The 22,814-nt window shown below is 39.2% G+C and overlaps 3 protein-coding genes across 3 annotated transcripts; 2 read left to right on the forward strand and 1 right to left on the reverse strand.

Annotated features, from left to right (window-relative positions):
- Positions 1-1,419: 1,419 nt before the first annotated feature.
- ube2kb (ubiquitin-conjugating enzyme E2Kb (UBC1 homolog, yeast)) lies at positions 1,420-6,890 on the reverse strand. Its single transcript, XM_070828092.1, has 7 exons — positions 6,639-6,890; positions 5,674-5,767; positions 5,516-5,574; positions 4,121-4,203; positions 3,894-3,993; positions 3,566-3,694; positions 1,420-3,142 (listed from the first exon to the last, which is right to left on the reverse strand). The coding sequence occupies exons 1-7, from the start codon at positions 6,699-6,701 to the stop codon at positions 3,068-3,070; spliced, it is 603 nt and encodes a 200-aa protein (XP_070684193.1). The 5' UTR covers positions 6,702-6,890; the 3' UTR covers positions 1,420-3,067.
- Positions 6,891-8,724: 1,834 nt separating this feature from the next.
- Positions 8,725-16,181, forward strand: smim14 (small integral membrane protein 14). Its single transcript, XM_070828180.1, has 5 exons — positions 8,725-8,827; positions 10,517-10,613; positions 11,365-11,413; positions 11,541-11,704; positions 13,693-16,181. The coding sequence occupies exons 2-5, from the start codon at positions 10,539-10,541 to the stop codon at positions 13,729-13,731; spliced, it is 327 nt and encodes a 108-aa protein (XP_070684281.1). The 5' UTR covers positions 8,725-8,827; positions 10,517-10,538; the 3' UTR covers positions 13,732-16,181.
- Positions 16,182-17,146: 965 nt separating this feature from the next.
- On the forward strand, positions 17,147-21,778 carry map9 (microtubule-associated protein 9). The gene is made up of 14 exons (XM_070828401.1): positions 17,147-17,218; positions 17,323-17,413; positions 17,824-18,291; positions 18,426-18,508; positions 18,686-18,778; positions 18,866-18,974; positions 19,068-19,132; positions 19,240-19,301; positions 19,392-19,554; positions 20,064-20,150; positions 20,259-20,420; positions 20,517-20,662; positions 21,151-21,286; positions 21,502-21,778. Exons 1-14 carry the CDS (start codon positions 17,147-17,149, stop codon positions 21,622-21,624), a joined length of 1,860 nt encoding a protein of 619 aa, XP_070684502.1. The 3' UTR covers positions 21,625-21,778.
- Positions 21,779-22,814: the final 1,036 nt, after the last annotated feature.

Below are 22,814 nucleotides of genomic sequence, written 5' to 3' on the forward strand. Positions count from 1 at the left end.
AGTTGTATTTTGTAAATATCAATGTGCAACTTTGCAGTTAAACCTTTTAAATATTGAAGAGCATTAAAAACAGCAGGAAATGACTAAAATATAAAATTTGTGCTTTTTAACAGATGAACTGGCACCTAAAATGTACAAACTTTGGTATATTTCGGTTTCTTACTTTACGTTAAGGTGCTTTAGCTCCGTTAAGGATAGGTAGCACCTCTCAGTGGCTTCTAAACTGCCACCTGTGATGCTCTTGAAGGCCTTTTGATTTTCTTCCAGTGTTATTGGACATATTTATGATGTCTAACAGTTCTGGATTCTGTGCTACAAGCTCTGTTCCCCACCTCGTCCCCCAGACTGGCCTGGGGCTCAAACAGAGCTGGGTTTGAATTGTTGTTTTTTTACTGCTGAAGTATGAAAGAGTACCTCAGTTTGGAATGCATAAATGATATTACATTTCAAGGATGTCTTCACAATTGTGTTCATTTATAATAGTTTTTTTCTACTTTAATCGGTTCATTTGTCAGGTGAAGCCTGCTTAGAAGCATCGAGTGAGTGGAAACCTTTCAGGTTGTTGTTGATGACAACTTATTTTGGCAGTAGTCAACATGCTAACGTATGCCTACTCATGATAATTACATTTTTTACAGAAAATAAATGCTTTTAGATGTTACCATGCAGCGCATTTGTCTTGATCAGTGTTTCAGCAGTGCAATTTAAGAAAAAAAAAAACCAAAGCACACTTAATTTTCCACTTTTTTTTTTTTAATCAAAGAAACATGACACTGTCACAATAAATACCCATGCTTTTTATACTGCTGATGCTTGCTTCCAAAGAAACTAAGAAAATAAGTCTCAATCCAAATGGAGAAACCGAGATGCAGCAGCCCCCTTTTTTTTTTTTTTTTTATGCTTCGTCATCGTGCAATATTGTACATAGTGAGAACACCAGGAAGACGGGGAGGAGGGGGCCTCTTACCATTTTTTTGTTCTTTCTTTTTCTTACAAAATATAGTTCCAGCCATCAATGGTGCACTCAAGTGAGAAGCAGGCTCTTTATCAAGAACCTGATTATATACAAGTAAAGAAGATGGTTGTGTGCAATCTTCCCCTGACTATGAACTTCTTTTTTGGCTCTGGCTGGACACTTCGCTGTCAGTGTAGAGGGTGCACAATAACTCCGTGTAGTACTGTCATATGCCATTGTGTTGGTAGGGACTGAGCTTGGGGGGCAAGCGAAAAGCTTATTTAAAATAATTTTTTAAAAAAAGGCCATGTGTGAGGATTCATCACCACCTCACTTCTCTATATGCTAAGTCCATGTACCTCAAATCAAAATGTGTGAAAACACTGTGCAGACCTGCTATCTGCTTCACAGAGTCACAGAGGAGTTCCAGCCTCTTTTACTGCTCATCAGACATCAGTCAAAGACGACCTCAATAAGCATTTTATTTGGCTGTGAAGTAAAGCATGATTGGGAATATAGGACATCACCTATAAACCTCTATATATGGCCAAAGTTTTGATTGAGTACTGCAGGATTGGATGAGTGATAAAGCTCCCCGTCTTAATGATCAGCATCAGGACTGAGAGGGTGAGCAGATTCCTAACCCGTGGCTGAAAACAGTGCCTATGGTTGAAACAGACTGCTCTGAAATGAGTTCAAAACAAAACCACAGCATTGCAAACTCAAATTCTTAATGACATTCAGAATCACTCATTTCTCCTTGAGGTGTGTTGTCTCCTGTTGGCGCCAGACAAATCTGTTCAGAGCAGAGGAGAGAATTTTCCAGCAACAAACCCGTCAAATCAACACAAAAAGGCTTTGGTTCCCTACAGATATCAAGCCAAACTGGGTGTGCTTAAGTGGCTTGCCGAGCAGAGGTTCCAGACGTCTCTTTCCACGGATCACAAAGAGTCTTGCGAGCTCCACAAGTCTGAGGGGATTTTAAATCAAACACCCCATCACCACATCATTTGGCCAAATAAAATAAAGGCAGCATAGAACATGCGAGGACAACAAAAGACACGAGAAAAGGTTTGAGATTGTGTTGTAGCAGAGGAGGTGGCATGTAATGACCTTCAGGGGCCTGAGCTGGCTGTCACCTCCTGTGTCATTAGGGCCAGGATTTTGGCTGTGCCACCCCTAAACAACACTCTTAAGAAGGGAAAAAAAAAATTCAGAGTGATTTCTTGTGGATCACAAAAAGCATAAAAAGATCTCTCTCTCTCCATATAATTGTAAACTAGGCATAGTTTATATTTAAAATAATTTGTTTTACAATGTCATATAATAAAAAAAGTATATCCCCGTTGTATTTTCAAATTTACACGCATCTATTTACAGATAACTTTTTTTCCTTCTGTGCATGTGTGCAGACGTTTGAGGTTGTCTGTGTGATCTTTTCTAATTCTACAGACAGAAAAGAAAAAAAAAAAAAAAAAAAGCGTGTACATCCAAACCTCTGCAGATGACTGAAGCATCTATGATAAACTGTTCAGGAAAAATCCATTACACTGCTCCTGCAGAACACTATCCAGTCAATTTAGTCCAGCTTGACCTTTGAAGTATTTAATGTCCATAAAAGAGAATAATCTGACATAAGGTCCAACTGGTTACTGATGTGGTGATGTACTGTGAGGGCAGTATGCAGGATTTCCTTTACATTTTACCCTGGAAAATCAATCGGGCTATGGCAGTCATTTGATTCTTTGCAATATTAAGGAACAAAAATTTGTGAAAAAAAAGGTTTCAGAGCCAATGTGATTAAAGGGCATGAAAGATGAGATGTTTTGGTGGCTTATTACGAGGATACACATGGTGAGTTAGTGGCAGAAAAGACAGGGCAGAATGGACGCATGGGGTCAAACAGGCAACAGGGTGATGTGCATACTGGCGATTGCGGTGCTACCGGTGTTGAGTTTGTAGCGAACAAACTAGTTAAAAAAAAAAAGAAGGCTCAGACTGCTGTGGTGAATGGGGTGCTGCCTGTTTAACAAAATGCAATGGTGGAATGGTGCCGGGGAGGAGCTGATGCTATGATGGAGAGAGTTCGGGATCCTCACACCTGGCTGGGTTTCAGTTGCTGAGGAGCAGCTCTGTCGCCGTTTCCACATCCCAGGATTTCGAAGACAAGGCCGCTATTACTGCATTCTGTGTGTGAGGGGAAAAAGAACAAAAACGTATCATAATCTGTGCCGCATTTACAAAATCAAGTTAATAAAAAAAAAACTGATATGTATGTATGTATAGAACCCTTTAATCAGAGATGCTTTGACATTTATTACAGCACCTAACAATTACAACTATTTTAATTATTGATTAATCTCTCTAATATATTGTTTCATCCCACCATCAGTCCAAAACCCAAAGATATTCAGGTTATTATCACAGACGACTAAGAACAACTCACAATATTTACAATTGAGAAGCTGGAACCAGAGAATTTTTGTTACTAAAATTACTCAATTAATAATCTGTTTCAGCCTCACCATGCAACAGCCCCTCCTGTCCCTCACCATGCTTTGTTAAATATATTAACGTTATGCCACAGCAAAAACAGAAAGTGGTTCTCACCTTATCAAAGCCCATGGCACAGAGTTTGTCTATTTTGCGTGTGTAGTCAGGACTGGAGACCGGAGCGCCTGCATAGACGTGAGACCACAGCCTTGCAGTCTGTTTGAACATTTCTGGGTTCTGCTTATACTGAGGATGCAGAGGGAAAGCAATCAAACATAGAACACTGGCCAAATATGACAAATGACACAAAACAAACATTGTTATCAAAGTATTAATTCTACAAAAAGTTCCCTTGCTGTGCTCCTATGTTTGACATTTTCACTAAAAGTGTTCTGAATGTAGGGAAGTATTATCGCATCAAAACACGCACAAACATGTTCCTCACCTGGTTTGCTACTACTGCGTCCTGTGGATCATCTGGTTCTGCTGCTGCAAGGAGAGCCTGTAGAGACAACAGCACCGTCCGCAGGGTCATAGCAGCTGCCCTGAGTGAGACAGATTAAAAGACGGAGCAGATAAGTGGAGGCTGTTTTTACTTTGTGTTTGTTACGGGGGAAACACACTGGAACAATGAGTTCAGTACGTCACAGGGTTCGGACACGTCTCACTCACCACTGGTCTTTTAAAATGTCCAGACATATTGCTCCTGTCACCGAACTGATATTAGGGTGCCAGATCTTAGTGATGAAACGTACCTAAGATGGAAAGGAGTGAGAGGATATCTGGATAAAACTGGTATGATTATAGAGAAAACTGGGTTACAATGGACACATTTACATGCACTGTTTTAATCATATTTGGCAAGGGTTTGACTAATAGTAAGATGATATAAATTTGTCTACTGATTTTGTCATACTCTTTATACTGTGGTGGCTGTTGCTTCAAGCTTAGGCCATTGTGGGCAATGTTTCAAATCAATGAGCAGAACCGCTTCAGGGTAATAATGAATTTGTAAAACTGTGACAAAATACTTGATCTGTCGGGTATTTAATTAGCTAGATAAGCCAAAGACAGACATTCCTCCACGTTTCTGAACAGATTTTTCTCTATTGACAGTGTTATGTAAATTTACTGAGGGACTTTCTGTTTTGTCACCCCTACATTTGAGATTAAATGTTCAAATGAGACATGATCATTCAGCTTGTTGTATGTATCAGTCTAATAGTTTCCAGGTTTCTGATAGTCCGTGTAAATGTGTGTTTTTGGTTCCTCAACTCTCCGCACCAAGCGCAAAACACTCATCATCAGTGAACGCACTTTATTTTCTGCCTGAACTCTGCTGCATTTACCCTCTCCATTTAGACCAGCGGTGCGAAAATCAAATTTACCCTCTGTTATCAATATCAGACGCTCTCTTTCATTTTAGCATTGACATCATCATGGTATATATTTTTCTATTTTACTCCCAAGATATTATATAACTGAAGTTGAGGGTGCACCTGTGCACATGGCAGACAATGATCAGTGACCTGAATAACATGTTTACAAGCTACTATATCCAGCTTTCTATTAAGAGCACTTCAGCAAGCATAGTAAGGTTCATCAAAACTGGATTAAAAAACCAGAATATAAAGTTAACTCATACTGATGCCAGAGCTGCAACAATTAATCGATTAGTTGTCGACTTTTAAATTACTCGACAACTATTATGATAATCAATTAATCTTATTTAGTAATTTTTTAAAGAAAAAAGGTCAAAATTCTCTGTTTTTTGCTTCTCAAATGTCAATATTTTCTGGTTCCTTTACTCCTCTATGACAGTAAACTGAATATCTGTGAATTGTGGACAAAATGAGACAGGTCACCTTGGGCTTTGGGAATCACTGATTGACATTCTTAACCATTTTCTGTCATTTTCGTGTCATAGACTAATCAAGAAAATAATTGACAATGAAAATAATTGTTGATTGCAGCCCAAATTGATGCTAACCGGGATAATGGTGTGTATTTAAATGCACTCGAGTGAGAGAGGACCAAGCAGCAGATGGGAGGTACTGAAGCACATACCTTTGGTGGGTTAAAAGGATAGGTTTCTGGGATTTTTATTTCAAGCTGATATCTGCCACCTTAAGAAATAAAAGCAACAAAATGTTTTAGAAAATCATGACAAAGTATTGCAGCAAATATCTTGTCAGGTCGTTTGAAATGCGGGTGGGAGTAAATACCTTCGTATGGTGTATCTGGAGGACCTGCTATCTCCCCCCTCAGCTCTGTGAAGTTCTCATCCACCAAATCTACTTTTATCTGGTTTTTACTTGTCTGTGGTTTAGGACAAAAGGAAGGCACACGATGAATTAACCTTGTTGTTTAATGGACTCATAGCTCTCAGACTATGTCTTGACATGTGTCTGTCAACTATGAAACCACACACTTTCACCAACAATGTGGAGCTACAGACATGTTGGCTGTTCAAAAAGGCACCACAACTGTCGTTTTCCATATGTTAAAGCGACCACTATGTCATTTAATATACGTTAGCAGCATAGCTAGCTCGCTAGTAGAGCCAAGCTAGCAAAAGTTAACAACAAACCCACAATGACAACACTTGTCAGGTAGCAGGATAACAAAACACACACTTTAAACGACCAAAACCCTTCAGGGTTGACGCCAGTGGTGAAATAAATGTGTTGAGTTGGTGAACGTTGAAGCATAACAACACAGGCTAATGCTAACTGTGGATGAGATGTCAAAATAACGTTAGCGCTAGCTAGCTAAAGCCTGCTAACTCAAACTGTCAGTAAGTAATTAGGGTTAGTAAACAGCTACAGTAGCTTGTATGAGGCGTGTCCTACAGCCCTCACAAAGTAGGTTGATTTTTGTTGGGTAATTATCCAAAGCTATGCGGTGCTGGTTGTTAAAAGCAGAGGGCCTGTCAGTTGACAAAGCTGAATCCCCGGTGTTTCCTGAACACACCCACCTGACATAGCAGGAGAGGTTCGGTCACACGCTGATACCAGGCTACAGCTAGCTGAAGTTCCCCTATTTAGGCCTGACCTGCTGCAACACAGGACTGGGACCTAATGTGATTTCTGCCACAAAGGCTACAGACACTTTACATTTTACCTGAGTTTAAACAGTAGCAAGAAAGGAGCCGAATCAAAGTCGAACACACACAGTAAGGTTACCGCACCTCTTCGCTTTTGAGAACTTCTTTGAACTCCCGCTTGATCCTTTGGACCGCGATGTTAGCCATGGCTGTGTCTGCTGAACTGCTGCTGCCTTGAAGCAAGACCCGGGGCCTCTTTCCCTGTGCTGTCTGTCCGTGTTTAGGGGTGGGGGGGGACCGCCCGCTCCGCTAGGTGCTTTTTCACAGTTATGAAGTCCTCCTTTCACTTTCACCGCACACCGATTCTTCTCACCTCAGAGGCAGCTCACCGTCGACTGCCTGCCTGCCTGCACACAGCCTCAGTCAGTCCAGAACATACACACGCATACACACACACACACACACTCATATACACACATACATACACACACACACACACACGCACACACATAGTGCAGCAGCTAAATGGAGTAGAAACTAGAACTTTCATTAATGAGCTCTGGTGCATGTGTTCATGGCCTTTTGAAACTCGCCTTCAGGACATTTCTCATCATGGTGCTGAACACATCTGATTTCCAGCACTGTTAACTAGCACCTTCAGTCACCTGCAGGATTTTACACCTGACTGTGGCGTGTTATTGGGGTCTTGCATAATTGTTTTAATAAATGTTTTTGCCAATCTGCCAGGTTCTACTATTTTTCAACTGTGCCCGCTCACATGTAAACTAACACTTCAACAACTGACAATGCACACACTTCAGTTTCTCCAATATAATCTGACATTTTAACTGCTTTCACATCTGAGAGAAGTTGCTGTCATCTCTTAATAAGATGGCTCATTAAGTGGTGAAATAAATGTAAGGAAAAGAAGCTGTCAGGTCCTCCCTACATTGAGAGAAAAGCATGTGGGTTAACCCAGATTGTACTGTAGTAACTACATTTTGAGGAACTTGTGTTTGACTTGGGTATTTCTATTTTGATGCTTCTTTTTTCTGGGAAATGTACTTTTTACTGCACTGCGCTCATCTGACAGCTATAGTTTTTTTTTTAACTTATGTAACATACATTAAATTCATAAAATATCATACAGTTACACAACAGAATTATCTCCTCCTCGACCAGATGCTACTTGCACATTACAAGCTGAATTCATCAGTAATAATCTTAACTTTTATAGGGTGGTATTACTACTTTTACTTAAGATTTTCATTCCATTAGATAAAATTAATACATTTCTCAGACAAGAACAGTATTACTGGAAAAAACGTAAATTATTATATATGGCAGTTAAAAAAATCTGACAAAAAATCATAGTGTAAAATGGATGACATTACAGCCAGCTGATGGGTAAAATGTGTGACGACAGTTTGTGATAAGCCTTGAAAACAATCATTATTATGTATTTGTGCAATGGTAAAAGAAGCATTCAGATGTTTAACTTAAGTAAAAATAGCAATCTTTCAAAGAAAACATATTTGTTAAGTTAAAGCCCTGCATTCAAAATCTTTGAGAAGTCAACGTCAGAATATTCATGGTCCAGCAGATCCAGCAGATCCAATTACATAATATATGATAATATAACACACAGAGGGGCCCTGTGTGTTATATTATCATATATTATGTAATTGGATCATTATTATTATTCTTGATGGATTTTTGTATAATCAACATTACTTAAGTTGTATCTGCTGCTAGTGACGCTTCTATAAACTACTTTATATGCTGATGGCAAACAGTGCATCATATTTTATAAATGTATCACATGTTTTAAATATAAAATCTTAACCTGCAAAATAACTACAGTTGTCTGATATTTGTAGTGGAGTAAAAGTGCAATATTTCCCTCTGCCATATGTTTGGGTAGAAAGTAGCATAAAATTGCAGTACAATTTTAAGATATTGCAGTTTTTTAAGAACAGTTTTTGTATTAAATGTACTTAATAACTATTCCACTGCTGTATATTTGGTTACACGTCTGTGCAGATGATGGAAGCCTGTGTGTGACTCTGAGTAGCTGGACTGTTTGTTTACTATCCAGACGCTGTGGTCGCTCCTCGCTGTGATTGGCTCAAACACCCGCCAATCAAACCTGTGGACCAATAGGAGACGCCCAAAGTCGTGAAGAGGAGCTGGTTGGCTCACGTGTGTCAAACTAAACACAGACGGTAGGTTGACATGTCTGCAGACTGACGGACTGGCTCTGTGGGGGAAAAACACTGTGGCCCGGGCCCTTTTAACACATATAGCGTCTACTGGACATCTGTAAAGCTCAAGTAAGTCGTGTTTGGGTGCTGCTTGCTGTCCCATCTGTTTTTAATCGTAACAGGCCAAAAAAAAAGGACATCGCGGAGAGTTAGGCTGCGGTTGTCTGGCTAGGTTAGCAAGAAGCTAGCCTAACGTTAGCTAAATTAGTTGGAGAGCATTGTTGTGTGAATATAAAAGTGGAGAAGTGTTGATAGCTGCCCTTGGTTGGATTTCAGCAGGGTCGAGGTAAGCTAGCCGCCTCGTTTGTTGGCTCACTGTTGAAATATGGTGGCAGCCAGTCTTGGAAAATATAACGTGTATATTACATTTTCTGACATAACGTGCATTTGTAATTGACTGAAAATGCAACTAACTATGTAGTTTAAGACCATATATGTCGGCAGTATACAGTGGCAGTCATGTATTTTGTACCTGTTTATTATTTAGCATTTCGTTGTCGAGCCGAGTGATCGTTATTTCATTGTACGAATTATGTTTTAAGAAAGATACTAAAGAAATTGGTGGCCTCATAGGTCAGTTAATATATGTTTGATACACCCAAATGGGCCAGGTCGATATGTCGGCCGAGCTTTTCTTCTTGCAGATATATTGCTATAAAGGTACACACCTTGGCCGAAAAATTACAACAACTGTTATGTAGTGAGTAAATATAACTTAACCATCCATTTGCACAGTACACAGTAGGGATGGATTTTGTTCCTCGTGAATCAGTAAATCAGTAAATGTAAAGTCAGTCAACACGAAGCAAAATGACAACAAAAGGTGCCAAAGCAAAGGACAGGTCAAAAGAAATGAAAGTAATAACTGTGCAAAACGCATTATAGTCTGTAACAGTGTGAAGTTGTTCATTCTTCAACTGGAAAATATACTGCCCTTTACATATCTAGCTCACTATTCTCAAAAATCTTGACATTTCTTACTACAAATGACTGTATTGATTATAAATGTCTGTGTATTATTTAATGTAAAATTGTTAAAGATTTTCAGCCAATCAAAAATCCAGTATCTGGTTTTTCAGATCCATTATTATTTCAGGCCGTTTTTGTTGACAAACTTAATATGATTTGCTTTGACTCTATCTCAAGCTGGCATTAATCTCCCATGGTGATGGATGGATGTCAACCAGTCAGCTAAATTCTTACATTTATAGACTAACTCTTAGCTCATAATGGGACTCTTAATTACCACTATAAAGGTAAACTGGTGCAGACTTTACATTTGAAACATGCATGGACGACAGCAGAATGAACTCGTATCACCTATCCAGTACATTGTTGATAAAGACCACAATAGAGTAATAAAGATGTAGACCATCATGAATTTTAAAAAGTCCAGCTTTACTGTTCATTTTCAAGGTAGTTACATGGAAGTTACAATGCTACAGAACAAAAAAAAAAAAAAAAGTGATAACATATGATGTCAAAAAACTTTTCACAAGCAGTATCTGGTGAAAAAATAACCACAAACATACATAAAGAGACAGTTGTGACGCTGCTAAGAAAAACCTAGACTACATGAAGCACTGTAAGAAAGCCACAGTGTCTGTGCTGACGGCCCTAACTGAGCAGTCTCCTCCCTCTAATCTCCGTGTCAGCGAAACAACAATAGAGCACGGCACTGATAACAGGCAGCGTTGGGTTTCTCTCACTGGTTCATGTGCGTTCTAGCTACATACAACACTTTTGTTCCATTCCAAGGTGGTCGCCGTCTGGTGAGAAAATGGCAGAGGGAGGCTTTGACCCTTGTGAGTGCATCTGCACACACGAGTACGCTATGAGGCGCCTCATCAACCTGGTAAGTCCGCAGACTGAGTAGTTTTCACTGTTACTTGAAATATTCCGTCTTAGACTTGTTATTGACAGAGTTGAGTTGCAGAGACCAGTCAAAGTATTCCAAGTATGCAGCATGAAATAGGAATATGTCCCGCTGAAGTCGAGAGAGGGGAGATTAACGTTGGAGACAGCTAGCAAGTGAATGAAAGCCTCAAGAGGAGGAAATGAAAGGCTGCTGACTGACACTGAGCCAACATATCCTGGTTCCTGCTCAGTGTTTGTCTTTAAGAGCCTATCAGATCTGCCACGCACATTAAGACTTTTCTCTCTGTTGCAGTGGCTCCTGTCAGGTTTCCAATATGTTCTCTGACTCCTCTTAATGGAGAGTGTGTTGTCGAGGATCATGTCAAAGTCATTGAGAGAAACTGAGTTAAAGAAAGAATACAGCTTGTAATTATGTTGTGTCAGTTTCCAGGTGACCTCACTGGCTCTTTGTGCACAGGTGTAACTTGCATGGCGAGCTACAGTTGGCTCAGAGCTTGAGGCCACCCTTGGGGGGGCTTTGTGATTTGCTTACAGCAGGAAGGGGTGTTGTCCAAATAAGTAAAGAATTTGCACAGTATTTGCCAGTAAGAACTGTACAGAAAATTTTAGTTGGCAGATGAACAGTAAATAAGTCAGTCATCAAAGCCATAAAGAGGAAGAATGACTAATATTTCTTTCTTACGCTTCCTCTCTATTACATCTACAATGTTGTTTAATTTGTCTTTTAGCTCAGGCAATCTCAGTCCTACTGCACAGACACAGACTGCCCTCAGGAATGTAAGTATGGGCACATTAGGCCTTTTTTTTGTGTCATATCATGTGACAGCATGGCACAACATGTCCTTAGTTCAGAAACATTAGTGTAGATTACATACACGAAGTGCAAAGATGTGTTGGTTTCCAGTGCCAGGTCCCAGTGGGCCAGTCGGCGGAGGAGGAGGAGGAGGTGACCTGACCCTCCCCATGGTTCTGATGGGATGGATGGTGCTTGCTCTGCTCCTGTTCCTGTTGCGCCCATCCAGTCTTCGGGGTCCCCGTCCCACAGACAAATCTACTGGACCCCACAATGTCAGTATTCATCACACTCCACCTACACAGCAGTGACAGTTTAAATATAGGTGCAGTACTGCTCTGCCTTTGTTTATCTTGTATGGTGATTTCCTGAGATAAATAAAAATTAAAAGTAATAAAAGTCACCATTTGATGAAAAAAAACTATAACCCTGGATTAAAAAATGGTAACCAGCTATGGTGGTACTTAATTTTGCTGCATGCTAGTTATTAGGCCCCTTGTAAAGATGTTGTGACTGCTGTGTTTTCACAGATGAAGTAATGAGAAATGTACATAAAATATGCCTAATTTTATAGTTTAAAAAGAAGCGTAGCATGTGCTTCACTTGCTTTGTGTTAGGGGCCACACACTCAGCCCATAAAAGCATATGATCAGGATCTTTCATTATCTCATGAGAGGCTGGAGTCTGAGTGGATTTTATGTATCATATAGTTTTATGGGCTGACTGTAAGATCACTATCACAAACACCTGTGGTTTATTCTTTGCCGTTTGTTATTGCTGTTGTGTCGTCACATTTTATTCCGTTATAGCCCTTTTTCACCGCAGACGTTTTGACTCGTCATGTTGGGAAAAGCACAGGTGTTAGTAACAGCATTAACAATGGCGCTGTTCTGTTCAAGTGTCCCACTAAGACGTGACAGAGAACCAGCATTCACACTACCGGGCCCTGAAACTGAAGCAGGAAATTGAGCCATCATTCATTTTATGTACACATGCGCTTTACTGCAACATGCCAAAAAGTCCTCAGTTTAGAAAATAAGATAAAATAAAGGTGTAAGATAAACTTAGAAAATTCTTGTATTCTTCTTCTTCTTGTATTGTTTTAAAAGGCAGCTGTCATGACCAGAGAGAGGCTGATACTTTTGTTGGATTTTGTTGTGGTTAGTGAACTCTAGTTTTGTATGGCAGTGTGTATTTTGGACTTTGTTTTAGACGGGTCTGTTTCAGTAATGTTTTTTTTTCTGTGCTAGTTAAGTTCCAGCAAGCAAGAATCAAAGCAAATGCAGAAATCATATATGCAGTTGCTACGTTTGAAAGTTTTAGGGTCAAACCAGAAACTAAAAGTCTATTCTGTGATGAGAACTGGAGCTGCATGCTAACAGTGACTCAGACTCTGGATGTTCACAACCAGATGATAATTCGCTGAAAAGTTCATCTATTATTGTCACAGCTTTGGTCTAAGGATCTGCTCCCAGATAGCATCATCAAGACTGCTCACTGTCTTCTTTTTTCACGATTAGACTTTTTTTTTTTATTGTTTTTCTTTTTGAACAAGTCAAATCATCAAATGGATCAGAAGGCAGTGTAAGAGCTGAGAAACAGGACACATAAAATACAGAAGTGTGTGTGAGTGAGAGTGAGAGTGAGAGTGTGTGTGTGTGTGTGTGTGTGTGTGTGTGTGTGTGTGTGTGTGTGTGTGTGTGTGTGTGTGTGTGAAATACACATTATATGGATAAACTTATGGCCAAGCAGCAAACAACACAGAGTGTGAATGACAAAAAGAGAATTCAAATTGATAGAAAATAAATAATTAAGTTGAGAAACACAGCAGATGGTTATTTGGCATCTCGTGTTCTATATCTGGGTGATTCTGAGAAATTTGAGCCAATACCTTATTATATATGCAGATGTCTCAAGGTCCCACTTAGCATAATATATTTCCACCCGGTTGGTGAGTCTATAAGAGACGCTCGTGGGCTCCTATGATACCCAGCTGAGAGAACCACACTGTGGCTGGCTGTAGGATGATCACCCTCCATTCTGTGACCGTGAGCTTCCCCTCAGCATAAAGGATCTCTGGGCCAGTCTGCCTGCTCTGCACAGAGTGCTCACCCTGAACAAACAAGCTTTGGCAGAGTGGGATGTCTAATGTGTGAAGTGTTTGTACGACTGGACAAGATCACAACATATGGAGGAGTGATGACTGCTCATTTTTTTCTATTATGAAGATTTAACATCTTACTTGTCTTGTCTTTGCTTGCAGAGCGATGGAAGAGAGCCTCCTGCACCACCTATTGATTAGCAGTGGAGCAGAGAACCAGCACTCACCCACCTGCTCTGACTGGAGCTGCACAGTTAGCTAGTTACTGTGACCAGAACGGCGCCATATCCCTGTCAACCTCCATTCAAATATATTTTGCTTTTTCCCTTTTCTAATGCCATTGTGTTTAGGGATGGATCTGTCAATGATTCCTGTTACCCCAGTCCAATTGATACTGAATTGATCAGTCCAATACAGATATGATATTTCAAAGGTACAAAACATCTGATGATATACAGGTCGATCATGTTTGTTTGTTTTTGTTTTTTACACATACAACACTATAAACAATTTTGTCAACTATTTTTTTCTTTGGTTATTTTTGACAAAGATATGAATTGAGGCAGTTAAACTTCATTTTCATAATGCTACTGGGAAAATTATCAATGATGAATAAAAACACACTTCTTTAACAGTTAACACCATTAACATACAACTTAAATTTAAGAGAAATAAGTACTGAAAATGTTGTATATCTGCTCACATATACTCTGATACAGTATATCTATTTTGAGTGATTAATATTGGCTGATAGTATCAGCACATTAATAGATCCATTGGACTCTAAGTCTTTAACCAGAAGGTCTGAGTCAGTCACTGATCCCACATCTGGTGCAGACTGAAAGTCAGACATGAACTCCAAATGAAGGAAAGTGTCACATGGGCTGGGGGAGAGGTGAGGGGACCAGAGCAGCGGATATTTTCCTTTTGGAAAGTGAAATAGTTTGAGTGCTTGCTGGGTAATGAAGGGTGTCGGCAGCGTCTTCAGACTCTGAAACATTCCAGTGTTTCCATTTTAAGTTACAACTGTAAACAGTGCCAGTAATGATGTCATATCACATACTGTTTTCATAGCATATATAAACCAGCAAAATGGTTACATTTAATGAATTTATAGGGTTACATTTAATTCTGAATTAGGATTGGGTGTAAAATAACATGGCATATTGGTTTTAATGCAGTGAATCCATCTTCTGTGTTTACATCCGGGCCTGAGTTCAGTTACATGCTCGCCCCATTAGCAAATAGTCTGCTCTGTTATATTACCCATATTCCTGTCCCTTTATGTAACAGATGGTTTGGTTGCTGCAGTACTAGCGATTAAGACTGCAGTGACAGATCTCAAAGAGTCAGTTTAGAGTTTAAGGTTTCTTAAAAAGCTCACAGATTTCAAATGAATTGAATTGCAGGCATACAGATAAGACATAATAAGTGTGGTCATTATAAAAGAGTATACTCAGAATAAGCAAAATAATTTTTTATGATATTGATGATTCTGTGTACTGTAATTGTTTTGTGGTCAAAAAATGAAAATGGTAATTGTATAATGACTTATTAGTAGCCTTGAATCATATTTTATTAGCACTTTTGTTGTGGTATGGTGATTCCTGTTTGAAGGTGTGTGTTAACTGGTTCAGCTGTCTAAACGGCGGCCATGAAGAGGTGAAGGCCTGTATAGTCTGTGATTAATGGAAGCAATGCAAAGGCTGCACTTCCAATGACAGTGACAAGGAAGGGTGCAGGAAAAGGTGCATTTTCAAATGGTGCCAATGTGAATTCATAGTTCTGGCCTCAATGCCCATTTAGAGAGCAACTTCTGAAAGAACAGCAATATTTCAGGACATTTTTATTTTAAATTTGTGGTGGGAAGAGAACAAGGGAATGATCCGCAGTACGTCATGTTTTCTCATCACCCTCTTTACATCAAAATAATTTTGTACAAGATTCGTCAGGTGGATAAAAGGCTGTAATACAATCAGTGAACAGAAAAATAGAAACTCCTAGTGAATGCTGTATAGGTCCTTAACCATGTATGTAAATGTGGGTGGATATTTAAAGTACGGTACAACAACACCACAAACTACAGCCTCAAATTTTCAGAGAATCAACCTTTCTTTAATGCAATCTCAAGATAAGTGGTATTTTATTTTAATGCGTCCCCTTTTTTCTACTCACTGACTGTATCTTTGTCATGACACCATCATGAAAGCATGGCTATTTTATGTCTATCTAGGCCTTGGTTCATGTCCCAGCGTACCTGTGCCATCAGAAATTGCACAGATTAGCCTTGAAGTTGAATGGATCTGAATCTGGATATGATCTGTAACATCTGAGTGCATTCCAACAGTCTTCAGTGGCTGGCTACTCTTCCTTTCCATATCAACAAATGTCCTCTCTGATTTGCTTTCGCTACATCTTTCTAGACATGTTTGGGGAGATGGCAGGGATGAGACACAAGGAATTCAAAAGTTAAGTAAACCAGAAGTAGTTGTGTATAATTGAGGGAGAAGTCGTGCTAGATTGTTGAGATGAACAAGTGGACTATGTGGCACCACAGGAGACCTTGATATACACTGTTGCTAAGAGAAAAAGGGCTTCAACTATGCACTTTTCCTATAACAAAACAAAAAAATAAAAAGAGTTCAATCTTACTTCCTGGTAGTGTTTTTTGTAAACTTGAACACTTGAGAATAATAAAACTTAGTACTTTAACCCCACTACATTTTAAGGAAAACATTGTAGATTGTTAAAAGTTACCTTGGAAGATTTAACACATGAAACAGGTAGAGATAGTTAAAGATGTGCTTTGTTGCATGTGGAACCATCACTTGTGTAGCCACATCATTAAAATACTGCTTACATGTCTATACATCAGTAGTTGCAATCCAATAATGCAATATTTAACAATCAAACGATGATCAGAGTTAATTAGAGCTTTTACTTTTGATACTTTTAAGTGCATGTTGCTGATTAGTGCTGACACTTCCATGAATTTACTTCAGTAAACTCTGAATTGCAGTAGCTTGTAATTGAATGTTTAAGAACTGCTTGATCACTTCTTCATATCAGCATATCAGCAGGATCAATTAACTGCTCCATGTACAATTCTATGTATATACAGTTAGTCCAGATATTGCAAATCAGTATGGAATTAAAGCAGTACAATAACAATCAGCAAGAAGAAGAATCTTTAAGAATGTGATAATGGAAAGATGTGCGTGTGTTTTGAGTTATTTTGGACCTTTTCACTGCAGTAAATCAGCAGGATGTTGCTTACCGGAGAGTCTATCAGTCACCTCGAAGGTAATTTGTTTTGCGCATGCGCCGCAGTTTCCCAGGGTTACCATAAACAAGCCCGTTAGCCGGCTGTAGCTAGCTAACTGTGTCTGTGTGCCATTTATGAACAGCATCTATATATATAGAGAGAGAGCCAGACAATAATCCCGTGGCAATCAAACTTTAACGGTAATGTATTTATAATGGTAGCATAGGAAGCTCAGTGGCTAGCTACTTATCACTGTGAACTGTGAGCCAACGCTAGCTGGCATGCTAATGTTTAAATGAACGCAGGGAACTGTTGAGCGTTGTACAGTTATAGTGAAGTTTAGTTTTCACAATGACAAATCAGGACTTCGGGACACTGGCTTACACGAAAAACCCGAAAACATCGAGAAGGACAACATTTCAGGTAAAAAGCTTGATAGTGTGCAGTGTGAACATCCTGCCAAAAGAGGAATGAGTGGATTAGTTAAACCGACAGTGTGGTGTCAACATGAAATCATGTCGTTGCAGGATGAACTTCAGTCTGCTGTTTCTGCCAGGGCACGAAAACCAAAAACAGACCAATACTCGTACTCTGATGACTTGGGTGAAGATAAAGATGGTAAGATGACAGAGCGTCAAAACATTTAGGAAAAGATCGGCTTGTACACGAGATTGTATTTTTGTTTACATCGTAATTGTGGTGTGTATCACCATAATCTGTGTCTAATGAGGCTTGTTTATTGCCTTAACGCCTTCAACTTTAACAGATGCGATTTGAGTGGGAAAGTTGGACCTTTGGTAGCTTTTTCTGTTGTTTTCAAACACATCTCTCAGTCGTCCTCAGAGGATGGCGTTCTGCTCAGTTGGTCAGCAACCGTCCACTTAGGAAAGGAGGCTAAGATGCATTTAAAGCTCCAGTAAGAGCTAGTAGGTAGACGTTGAGTTTGGATTGTTTTGTAAATGTTAACAGATGCAGTTTGATGGTTGGTTCTATATTGTCACTTAATTGTGTTTTTCTATATTTAACAGATTTTTTAAATCAGCTCCTCAAATCAAGAAAAAACAGGACTGGTGCATTAAAGGTCAGGAAGAGTAAATCCAAAATCAACAACTTTGAGATTTCAGATGATGAAGACAAACATAGCAGGACGAAGAGAGTTTCTTTTCTGAAAACCCAAAGAATCAGCTCTCCTTTGGGAGACACAACGGCATCGGGGTCACGTGAAACCGAGCCACCTGACTCCAGCGATTATAATGACTCACAACAATTTAAAAACAGCGATGTCGAGTCTGCAGATCCTCAAATCACAAGAGAGAGCTCAAGCAAATCTCTGTCATACCAAACATCAGATGATACCCTGCTGGACATGCCTTTGCCTTTACTGTCGGACAGCAGTGTGACAGACACTCCAGGTCCCGAGGAGAGGAGCAACTCTGGTCTAGAAGAAAGCTCCCAGACTCCACCAGCAACTGACCTTGGACACGAGTCCTCAGCAGGTCTCTTTACACTGTTTCAAGCACAAGTCGCAAAGGGCATATTACATGTTACTTTTAAAAGAATATAACTAGAAATACCTCTAAATGTTAGCACAGATTTTAAGTGTATACTTACACAACATGTTTTTATACAGATAGTGCTGCTGAGAGGGAGCCACCCAGGCCCAAACCGAGGCAAAGGACTGTTGGATTGAGCCTTCACACTACGGAGAAGATAGCTGAAGATGCTGAAGAAGATGCTGAAGAGAAGGTAGCTGAAGATGCTGAAGAAGATGCTGACGAGAAGGTAGCTGAAGATGCTGAAGAAGATGCTGAAGAGAAGGTAGCTGAAGATGCTGAAGAAGATGCTGAAGAGAAGGTAGCTGAAGATGCTGAAGAAGATGCTGAAGAGAAGGTAGCTGAAGATGCTGAATCTCAGGCTCTCAGCAGGCCCCAGACCTCCACCGCATCCATTCCCCTCTCCACTGACGCATCCAGCAACATCACTGTAAGGCGCTGCAGTGCACTCATATGTCTCTTACTCAATTATTCAGTATTTTGAGTTGCACTTGTCAGTTATGTTGTTTCATGGCAGTGGACAGATGGAGATCACGCAGTGTCGTGGAGCCTCAGCAAATCCTCTTCAAGTAAGAGTCAACGGTCGCAGCTCTTAACCAAGTCCACAGTTGATTCTGGCTCCAGAGGTGATAACTGTCACATTCAGCACCATTACTTTATTTTTTTGTTGTTGTATTTTTAACTCATTAATCCTCTTGATGTTTAATTTATCACTTTAGATGGCTTTATCTCTGATGGCAGCAAAGACCAGGAGGGAAAGTACACATCATTAGACCAATTTCATGTAAGTCATTTGTTTTCAAGTGTGACTACGATAGTCTCATTTTAGAAATGCTCTGCCTCTTATTTGGGTTATTTTTAGTTAGGAAATGTGTTATTTTTTTCTTTCAGCAAGACAGAGGAGATCAATCATATCAACTCTCTCATGTCCATCAGAGATCATTTGATACCAGGTTGGTAAACAAGCAGCGAGAATACATTTGTACTGCTTCATGGACAGAGCAGGATAGTAACTTAAGTGACCATCATTTTATTTAAATTAGGACATCAAGTTCTCACTCCAAGACCACTCAGAGATCTCAGAGCCTGCCCTCCATGAAAGTGGAATCAAAGTATTTGGGAACTCTCAAAGTTCTGGATCGTAAAGTTTCACAACAAGAGTCTCAGCCACAAGCGGCAGATTCGCTCAGAGCTGCCGTTTATCAGGTCAGTGCGATAATGAGCCTGTGTTGTCCTTTTCTAGTGTCGTGTAAAATTTGAATGGAGAAAAACACCTGTAAGAGTCACATTGCTACAGTTAGAAATCTTGTTTTTCCTGTTTTCTGTGTTTTATGGTGAAGGACAATATGCGATAAGTGTGTTTCTTCTAAACACTATAGATTCTATAGTGTAGGTTCTATAGTATAGAACATGAGGAATGCAAGTGGAGTGTGGTTTTTGCCACCTTGTTAAACGCTCCATTTAAAAAAACTCTCTGATTTTATTAGCATTACTTTTGCTAAAAAATAAAATAAAACGAGTGTTAACACTCTTGCCAGCCCTCTGCAGTTAAATGTCATAGGTTTTACTACAACTGATTATTATTATTATTATTATTATTGTTGTTGTTACTATTATTTTTATCATTAGTAGTAGTAGTAGTATTTATGTTGGCACATCTACAGTGCATTCTCAGTCAACTAAACTTCCTGCCCACTACCATGTACTCCTAACAGGAATGGCTTCAAAAGAAAAAGGTAAAGTCAAGAGAGAACATGAAACTAAAGAAGAAAGAGGAAATCCTGAAAGAAAAAAAGAAAAGGGTGACTAATCTTTTTTGTTCAATAGATCACACTCTGTAAACTCTGTAAACACCATCTAAGTTATTTGAACATATTTGCACGCTTGCTTGCCTTTCAAAAACTGAACAGGAACAGGAGGCTAAAAAGGAGGAGGCCGTTGCATCATACGAGGCTTGGAAAGAAAAGAAATTAGAGAGCTTCAAAGCAAAAGCCAAAGAAAAGCAAGATATTATCAGAAAAGAGCAAAGAGTGATTGAAGAGAAAGAAGAAAAGCAGCAGTCTGCTAAACAGGTATATTGATGATTTCTCATGTGTTATTTCAAAAGATATAATAAGCAGCTCTGTGGGAGGACTTGATATTAATCGGTAATGTTATAAACATGGCAGGTGTTTGAAAAATGGAAATGTGAGCATGATCAAATGCTCAAAAAAAAGTACAGAGGACAAAGAGAGGCTGAAAATACACAGAAATTTCAAAAGCAAGAAAAGGAGGAAGAAAGAAGGAGAGAGAGCAAATCTGCTTTTTCTAACTGGTGAGTGTAAATCATTGACTCTGTCATTATTTGTTTATTTAGTTTGTTAGTTGTTTCTTTATTTCTCTTATTATTTAAAGGCTGCTGAAACTTTACGTCACTCTGTGCTCTGACCTGTGAAGTGAAGAAAGAGGCCGAAAGAGGGCCAACATTGGCTGTAATGTCTACAGTTTGTTGGACTTGTAAACATTGTTGTAAACAAACGTTGTTCAGGGGAACTACAAGTATTCAAACCTCTACAAAACAGAGGTGGTGAATTTCAAACAGCTGCATGCTGTGATCAGCTGTTTATTCAGCACCAAACAGCATTGTCCCATCATGGTAGGATCTATTTGGGTGTGAAAGTGATGAACCACTAGATGGCAGCCAAAGCTGGACGTTCAGCCATGCTTCACCTGCATCTCTATCACAAAAGCATCAACAGTGAAGTGACTCTTATCTAAAGCTGTGGTTACTTTTTGTTTTTTGTTTTGGTTGAAATGATAAAGGCGTGAAAAGAAGACAGATGTTCTCCAAGAACAAATCATGAAGGAGCGTAAAGAAATCAAAAATAAAGCAGAGGAGGAATGCTACATGAAAGAAGAGAGGGATAAAATGGCTTTGGAGATGTATGAAAACTGGCTGGTAAGTAGAATTACTCGAGCACCAGTGATCATCAGAGGTCGTTTTTCTTTTGTTCGCTTTTGACACACGAATGCTCTCACTTGCTCCAGGGTGTGATTTCTTCCAAAAGGACATTTGTCAGTGTTTACAGTGGATGCAATAAAGTTCCTTGAATCCTTGAATGCATCTAGAAAGGGTTAAAACATCTCATTGTTGTTTTACCCTTTTTCCAACAGGTACGAAAAGATCTGGAACAGAAGAGACAAAGAGAAGAAAGGCGAATACAAGCGATACTCCGAGACAGTCCACCTCCCCCGTGGAGCCCTCCTAATAAGACGATACCATTTCGAAAAAAATAACATTGAAACTTTTCATACCACCCCGAGAACATCTGTGGGTTGTTTCTTACATTTGAAGTTAGAAATGTCCTGCTCCATGTCGTTCACACAGTGGGTTTTAAACATAGTAGATGATGGCTGTTGAGTTTTAGACTTTTGCCAGGTTTCTTTGTCAGTTGGGCCAGTATCTCTAGTGCAGCTTTATATTTTCATATGTCGTTGGTGACACGTTGCACTATGTTTTGTAAGTTTGAAACATTTGTGTTCATGTGACATGATGTGTTGTCAATATCGAAGGAGAGCCAGCATGATTACACGCAATAACAAAACCCTTTTTATAAATGCGCTGGTCTGTTATTACCATGTTATTCAACAGAATGTAATGCAGCAATAAGAAAAACACCGCTCAGAACTTATTTCATATTGAACACGATTTCATTTGTTGATTTAATAGGTGGATTTATTTGTTACCAGTAAAATGCTGGTCATTTTTTTTATATGAATTTTCATTGCATTTCTTTCCATCATTCAAAACATTTACTTTGGAGTTTAAAAAGTAGCCTTGAAGAATGTCTTTATCGTTGCAACAACATAATGAGCTTAATTTCTGCCTACCAGCATGAGGAGGACACGTCAGACAGGTTTCTACAAAGAGAGGTATTTTGGATTTACAGCTTTGACACAGTGAAACCTAATTGTTTTAATGAATGAGCGCTGCTGAGGCATTTGTTTATGACCTGCTGTTAGGTCTGCTCCTACCCCATTAAACAGTAAAAGTAAAATGATTTTCTGTAATAAATTACTCAATAGTAAGGAAAACTGAAAAGACTGATCCATGGACAGAAAATGAATGGGTGTCTATTTTTACAATTTCAAGTCATTTTTCATGCAAAAACATTCAATAGTTCAAGCACCTCAAATGTGAAGGTTATCTGCTTTTCTTTTGAATTATTTTAATAACCTTCATTTATTTGTAATAATTTAGAATTTTGTTCTTTAGTTTCGACAGAACAAGCATTTTGATGGTGTGTCACATTAGACTATGAGGACGTGATGTTTATTCCCACAATGAAAATAATCACTGGTTGGAGTCCACCACTCACAACACATCACAGCTACTTTGTGCAACATTCATATATTTTTATATTCTTAATCCTTCACATCATGTGTGTACTATATTACAAATATGGGTGCAGTTACCCTGTGCAGTT

This window comes from Pempheris klunzingeri, chromosome 3 (assembly GCF_042242105.1).
Source record: "Pempheris klunzingeri isolate RE-2024b chromosome 3, fPemKlu1.hap1, whole genome shotgun sequence".
NCBI classification, from domain to species: Eukaryota; Metazoa; Chordata; class Actinopteri; order Acropomatiformes; family Pempheridae; genus Pempheris; species Pempheris klunzingeri.